This window comes from Cynoglossus semilaevis, chromosome 11 (genome assembly GCF_000523025.1).
Source record: "Cynoglossus semilaevis isolate Cse_v1.0 chromosome 11, Cse_v1.0, whole genome shotgun sequence".
NCBI lineage: Eukaryota > Metazoa > Chordata > Actinopteri > Pleuronectiformes > Cynoglossidae > Cynoglossus > Cynoglossus semilaevis.
In genome coordinates this window covers 1,045,693-1,052,207 of record NC_024317.1, presented here as the reverse complement: position 1 = coordinate 1,052,207, position 6,515 = coordinate 1,045,693, and the positions used below count along the sequence as shown (strand labels likewise).

The following is a 6,515-nucleotide window of genomic DNA, read 5'->3' as shown; positions in this document are numbered from 1 at the left end:
TTTCAGTAAAATAATACTTCAATCCTTATTTTACTCCTAATTTTCTTTCGAAGTCGATGTTTGAGCTCATCGGCTCTGAGGCGTCTTACTTGAGGAGCCTCGGCGTCGCCGTCGATCACTTTTATGCGTCGAAGGCCCTGAGGCGGACCCTGCCCCGGATGGAGCACCACATTTTATTTTCCAACATCCGTCCAATCAGAGCAGCCAGTGAGAAGTGAGCTCTGCAGATCTGAAAACCTCCGTGTTTATCCTGTTTCTGTTGACTGTAATGTTGACGTGGAGGGTTTTTTTTTTTGTTTTTTTTTTCCAGGTTCCTCGTGGACCTGGAGCTGCGGCTGGGACAGAGTGTGTTGATATCCCAGGTTGGAGACATCGTTCTCCAGCACTGCCCCGAGTTCCACAGTCTCTACGTGCCATATGTGACCAACATGATGTACCAGGAGGCCCTGGTTAACCAGCTGCTGTACGTCTCTGTACGGCAGTAACAGGTCACAGCATGTTCTCTCACTGAACACTCTATTTGTATTGTTTTTGGGTTTTTTGTTTTTTTCCCGACAAGGCAGCAAAACAAAGACTTTGTGTGTTCACTGAAGAAGCTGGAGAGCGACCCGCTGTGTCAGCGGCAGAACCTGAAGTCGTTCCTTGTCCTTCCCTTCCAGAGAATCACGCGTATGAAACTTCTCCTGGAGGTCGGTGTCTGGATTTTGGAAAGCGTTTGGTTTTGTACTGAATTTCTTTGTTACTGAGGCGTCGTTGGTGTTTTGTCATGCAGAACGTTCTGAAGCTGAACGAACCGGAATCTGAGTCGGTGTCCAACCTGGAAAAAGCCATCCAGGCCATCCATGAGGTTATTTGACTTTGTTCTCCAGCGTGTGTCGCCCTGGGTCACTCACTGGCTCCTCCTGTTGACCATCACTGGTACCATCTTTGAAACGGTTTCTTTTCTTTTTTGTTTTTTTTTTGCCCAGATTGTGACGGAGTGTAACAACGGCGTTAGGAAAATGAAACGGATCGAGGAGCTGGTGTCCCTGGAAACGCTCCTGGACTTTGATAAAGTGAAGGTTGGACTATTTTTTTTTTTTTTTCTCCTTTCATTTCAAACATCTTCAACACTGTTGGAGAGAAACGTTAGATTTTCTACCTCCATGTAGTCCATTCCTCTGGTTGCAAGCAGGCGTTTCCTGGTGCATCATGGTCCTCTGACACAGGTCACTGTAGAGGGCGCTCACAGCTCCAGGCCCACGTTCACCAGTGTCCACCTGCACCTATTCAACGACCTCCTGATCATCTCCTGTAAAAGGTCACTGAGACACTGACGTTCATGGAAACCTTCTGCTCCTGCAGCGATGACCTCTGTGACTCTGAATGTTTTTCAGGGACCAGCGGTTTCTGGTTACAGATCACGCAGAGTTCCCCCGACACGTTCGCACCGAGCGTCTCAAGAGCGAGATTTTGGGATTACCTGCGAACTCCTTTCTGCTGCACCTGTCACAGAGTCAAACCGGACACCCCACTGCCATGATTTTTGTCACGCACACAAAGTAAGCTGAAAACTTCTTTTGTTTTTATGGAATTCCTAAGAGTTGTCATTAATTCCTGTTATTTTCCACCTCTTCAGGTCAGAAAATGACACCTGGTTGAAGATGTTGTCAAACACACACTGATGGAAAAACAGTTTTTACTTCACTGCACTTTAATCCTTTTAACTGACACGGTTGGTGATTAGTTCAACTGCACTTCAGTTTCCTGCAGTGACTGTTTTTACACTGCAGCTCCAGACTCACTACAGACTCACGGTTCAGGGAAACGTTTTAGTCGAGTAAATACTTTTGATTTATTAGTATTTTTGGCTTGTTTTTTATTTATTTTTATTAAAAAAAGTTTTTCCTTTAATACAACTCAACATGAAAATGTGTTTTTTTAATTATTTTTTTTAGAAAATTTGATTCTTATTTTTATTACAGTACACGGCATCTAACATTTGTAAAAGTTGAAGATTGAAATAAATTACTTTCAAACTCATTATCGTTATCTTTTTTTTTTTTGCTGAATAACAATAGTTGATATATATCTTTTTTTTTTTTTTTTTTTGCAAATTAGATTAATTTCTTTCCAAAAGAACCTTGAAAAAACCAAATTCTTACATCACACAGACATCTTTATTAACAGATGAGAGTCTGAGTAATATCAAAGTATATAAAACAAAAAAAAACTCAAATAATATGAAAGGAAAATTATCCTTGAATTAAAAAAAAAGTTTCCTGCACACAGATGCTCCAAACAGTTTCAGTAACTTATTTGTCAGATCCTCACATTTCCAATGGTACCTGAATGCCCTTCGTTGCAGACACAGAATAAGCCGTATTGTCCGGTGTTTACAAATATATCGTTACATATTGAAATATCGAGGCATCGGACAGCCCAAATCAGCCGTTCAGAGACTGCAGTCTCCAGAAGATCACCATCACCATGGTCGTCGCTCACAGGTAAACACCCATGGACGTTTTCGTCCTCCTGCTCCAGTGTCCGGTGTTCAGATCAGAGTCACTGTTTTCTCCCGTGTTTGGCGGCAGGTCGATCCAGCAGCGATGCAGTCCTGGTGCCACAGCTGTTCCGCCAAGCAGTTCAACACGGGGGCCACGTCACCCAGACCCTCGCTGACCTCCCCGCCCACACGCAGCAGCGGTAACCTCCACGTCTCCTGGAAATCCTGCACATCTCTCTCCGTGACGTCACAGTGCATGAAGAGGTCATATCTGAAGGAAGCGCTAAGGACGAGAGGTGCATTTAACGGATAAAGAATCGAGTGAAATACCTGGTAAATTTCTTTTTTTGTTGTTGCTAGTTGTTGAGCCCAAACTATTGTTGACTAAATCTTTAAGTATGTCCCACTGTGCAAAGTCCAAACACCCCAATTATAATCATACTGATGAGTAACTAGGGATGTCCGATATTAATTATTTTCGCCGATATCCGATATGGCGATATTGTACACTTAACACACTTAATTTCCCGATACAGATATAGGCCTGATAATATTTATTTATTCATCTGTACAAGCCACTGTGTGTCTGATAATATCGGCCGATCGATATTCTTAAAAATAACACATTCACTGTTAGGAAATGTGAATGAATTACTATTCAGTAAATGGACAGAAAGAAATTGACAAATGTAAAAGTATTCCAAAAAAAATAGTTTACATTCCTCAAATAAAATGGAGGTAAAATATGTTACAGTCAAATGGCGGGATCTTGTAACACTTCGTTTCTCTCACATGAGCACTGTCGTGGAAAACAAAAGAGAGGATTGTACCGGAACGATGGTTCATTCAAAAGGATACTTGGTTCCAACGACCACCTTGACGATGTGACACACTGACGGCTCTGTCCACTTAGTGATCTGATTGGACAGGTCATCAAAAGACGTCCTGTCCGTGAAGGAAAACAGGAAGAGAACGGCATCCACCTGTTCCTTACAGGACTAGGAGACGACACAGTCGGTTGGTATCACTTTTGTAGTACTTCTAACAATACTGTCTGAGAGTCTTTCAGTTTACTGTAGTACATACTGGGAGTAAATGGTCAAATCTCCGTGAGGCGTTGTCTCCACAGTCCCACAGCTGCAGGCGAAAGAAGAGGACTCGACCACTGTCCCGCAGCTTCACCGGCCAGTAAATGACCGACACTTCAATACCTAGAAGAAAACGTTAGACTTTACCGAGTCGTTGTTGTTGTTGTTGTTGTTGTTGTTGTTGTTGTGACTAAGGGTTTTTACTCTTTGTAAAACGGGGACCTACCTGTCGTTTCATAGTGAACTTTCGGGACACTCAGGCCTGCAAGACGTGCAGCAAGAGAAGTCTTCCCCACTCCACTTTTCCCAGTTAGAAAAACCTTATAATCCACTGTGTCCACAGCTGCGTGTGGGGGCATCACCGGGGACTCCAACAAGCCTGAAAGACAGGAAATATATATAGTTTTAATTTTAGTTTCACAGACGCCTAAAACAAGTTTAATGTCTAAAAACTACCAGTGTTAAGTGAAGCAAACGTCCACTTTATATAATTAAATCTAAAACAAAAATCGTCGTACGTGAATGTGTGGTTTGCACAGTTGTGTTTTGAAGACACCGTTAATTTCCTACCGAAGTTTTTTCGTCTCATTTTCTGCAGAATCTTGCTGAAAAACTCCTTGCTCTCCTTACATCGGTGCCAGTCTGAGACTACAACTGATCCAGGAGCAGCGAGAGACGGAAACGCTGCCATGTCGTAAAGGTAGGTCACGTTTACGGAGCGGGTTCGGGTTCACTCAAATTGTAAAATGTAGTTTCATATTTTGTTTTAACGGAAGCTTCTTAGTCGAACAAAAACAACAGTGTTGCTCGTAAGAACATAAACGGACTGAAACAAAGTAGTTTTGCTCAATTGCTGGTTAAACACATCCCTTCCGTAAACAATGTCCCATGACAACCGTCACTTCCTGTCGATTTGTTTAGTCTTCTACGCACAAGATTTTTATACTTTTTTAAACTTACCTCTCTATTCTCGTAATGATATTTTTTTTCTTTTCTCCAATAAATATTTGTACTGCGTCGTAGTAATATACGTTTGATACCTAAACAAGTTCAATAATGGACAAATACTAATCTTTTAAAATGATAAAACACTCTTGTCTTATGACCATATTGTAAAATATCTGAAGTACTTATAAATTTGCATGGAAAAATATATACGGAACGAAAAAAAACATTTTAATAGATAACGTTTTGATTTTTTAATTACATAAAACAATCTAAAAATATATATTACAAATAAAAAATAGCCTACCACAATAATGTGTAGGCCAAAGTCAAGTGTTACAGTTTGTTCCTGATATTTTAGATGCCAAATAAATCTTTTTTTTTTTTTTTTGATTTGTTTGAAACCTTTTTGTAAAATATTTCTTTTGTGATTTTATTCTGTAGAACATTAGTGGCTGTTGGTTCCCCCAGGATTGATTTTGCAAAGAAATATATAGAATAAAACAATCCAATGTGTGGAAAGATTCAGGTTTTTATTCTTTAAGATAACACTGAACTTTATTCATATTTTATAAATATCTCCTAAAAGTAATCACATCAGATGTAAAGATTATTAAACATGTGTTATAGCTGCGAGTTTGTGGTAAAATTGATAAACATTTGGAAAGAAGAAAAGAAACTAGCTAACCTGCTAACCAATCTAACCAAGACAATATTACAGGTTGTACTGTTTTTTTGTTTTTTTTTGTCTGTGTTTTTAGCGTTTTGTCATTGTGTTACAACAGAATTGTTCGGTACAAATATCTAAGCTGTTGTTTTTACTCAATAATACACATTATTTAAATACTTTTTATTGTCTTTAAGCTAATACACAAACGCAAATGAATGGGCAGGAAATAACGGACACGATGTAAACTTGACTTCCGGCTGGGTCTTCTCAGTTTATTGCCGCTAAGGGGCGCCAAAGTCCAGGCCACTGAGTGGTTTAGTGCAGACATTGTAACTAAGAAAACCAAACATAAACAGTAAAACAACGTTTAAAACAACACCAAAACAATTTTTAAAAAACACGTACGTGTTACTGGTTAAACCACACACTCAGAGAGAACAAACCCTGTGAGCTGTGACGGTCAGGATCCCGCTGCTCCCCAGAGACATGCTCACAGACACCGGGTCAACGTCTGACGGCAACGTGCACCGGTGGGAAAACGTGTTAGTGACTGTGCCGTCCACTCCCAGCTGTTTGGAAAATCAAACAGACAAAGCGGTTAATTTGGCGCCATTTTAAAAACTTTTATTAGTCATTTTAATGGCTTTATTAGTTTAATGTTGTTATTGTTTTATTGTGGTTTACAACACACCAGTCATTGAACTGTGTCTGCAGGATGTCTGTAAAACTAGGCTTTAGAAAAGTGTTCAAAGTCAACACCCATAATTCGCCTCATTAAAATAAAAATACTGATGCAGTACAAACAGTTTCAGCACAGAGTGTGGAGTGACTCACCTTCTCAGCATTGACCTCCAGCAGGTTGTTTGAGGAGGTGACGATCACATCCTCTGGACAGAATTCACTCACATCCACAGAGAACTGGATTGTGTCGCCCAGCACCTGGATCTTTCCAGTTGGGCGTGAATGACCTGGAGATGTTTTTTTTTTTTTTTTAGAGAGAGAGCAGAAAGTGCTAAAACATGTTCAAATATAAATGAAGATGGAGTTTAAACTGATCACAGGTGGTATAATTGAATGAATTTATTTTAATTTGGCGTTTTATATTTAACCAACCTGTCGGGCTGTGCATCCTGCTGCTCTGCAGAGGATCTGATCCTGAATCTTCAGAGTAAACTTCTGGCTCTTTCTCCATCCAGACTGAGGAGGTGACTGTCTGTTGACAACTGCAGCTGCATCCTCTGTGTTTGATACAGGAGCGACGTTGTCATTTATAGACAACTTGGCAGCCATTGGACGTGGGCGGGGCCCTGTTTTTAAATAGATAGGT

At 40.4% G+C, this 6,515-nt stretch overlaps 3 protein-coding genes and 1 long non-coding RNA gene across 9 annotated transcripts in view; 2 read left to right on the top strand and 2 right to left on the bottom strand.

Moving 5' to 3' along the window:
- Positions 1-1,964, top strand: part of si:ch73-15b2.5 (rho guanine nucleotide exchange factor 5) — a 23,579-nt gene extending 21,615 nt beyond the window's left edge. For 2 of the 3 annotated variants that reach the window (XM_025060163.1, XM_008319669.3), the window contains 8 exons: positions 54-214; positions 311-463; positions 560-689; positions 773-847; positions 969-1,061; positions 1,152-1,300; positions 1,377-1,541; positions 1,619-1,964. In XM_025060163.1, the coding sequence (XP_024915931.1) occupies positions 54-214; positions 311-463; positions 560-689; positions 773-847; positions 969-1,061; positions 1,152-1,300; positions 1,377-1,541; positions 1,619-1,664 (972 nt within the window). In that variant the 3' untranslated portion in view covers positions 1,665-1,964. Of the gene's footprint in view, positions 1-53; positions 215-310; positions 464-559; positions 690-772; positions 848-968; positions 1,062-1,151; positions 1,301-1,376; positions 1,542-1,618 lie in introns of those variants that run through there. The other variant, XM_008319670.3, reaches the window with a different exon arrangement.
- A 128-nt stretch (positions 1,965-2,092) lies between these two features.
- On the bottom strand, positions 2,093-4,479 carry cplane2 (ciliogenesis and planar polarity effector 2). The gene is made up of 5 exons (XM_008319665.3): positions 4,144-4,479; positions 3,800-3,952; positions 3,572-3,696; positions 3,344-3,483; positions 2,093-2,756 (listed from the first exon to the last, which is right to left on the bottom strand). The coding sequence occupies exons 1-5, from the start codon at positions 4,262-4,264 to the stop codon at positions 2,534-2,536; spliced, it is 762 nt and encodes a 253-aa protein (XP_008317887.1). The 5' UTR covers positions 4,265-4,479; the 3' UTR covers positions 2,093-2,533.
- Positions 4,171-6,515, top strand: part of LOC103385699 (uncharacterized) — a 24,971-nt gene continuing 22,626 nt past the window's right edge. For all 3 annotated transcript variants that reach the window (XR_003051103.1, XR_003051108.1, XR_003051102.1), the window contains exon 1: positions 4,171-4,273. This is a non-coding gene — a long non-coding RNA (uncharacterized LOC103385699). The remainder of the gene's footprint in view (positions 4,274-6,515) is intronic.
- Positions 5,026-6,492, bottom strand: LOC103385702 (heat shock protein beta-7-like). Of its 2 annotated transcripts, none has more exons than XM_025060166.1 (4): positions 6,302-6,492; positions 6,023-6,156; positions 5,594-5,757; positions 5,026-5,521 (listed from the first exon to the last, which is right to left on the bottom strand). In XM_025060166.1, exons 1-3 carry the CDS (start codon positions 6,378-6,380, stop codon positions 5,617-5,619), a joined length of 354 nt encoding a protein of 117 aa, XP_024915934.1. In that variant the 5' UTR covers positions 6,381-6,492; the 3' UTR covers positions 5,026-5,521; positions 5,594-5,616. The 2 variants fall into 2 exon arrangements, with proteins under 2 accessions (XP_024915934.1, XP_008317888.1); XM_008319666.3 differs by having other exon boundaries at positions 5,632-5,757.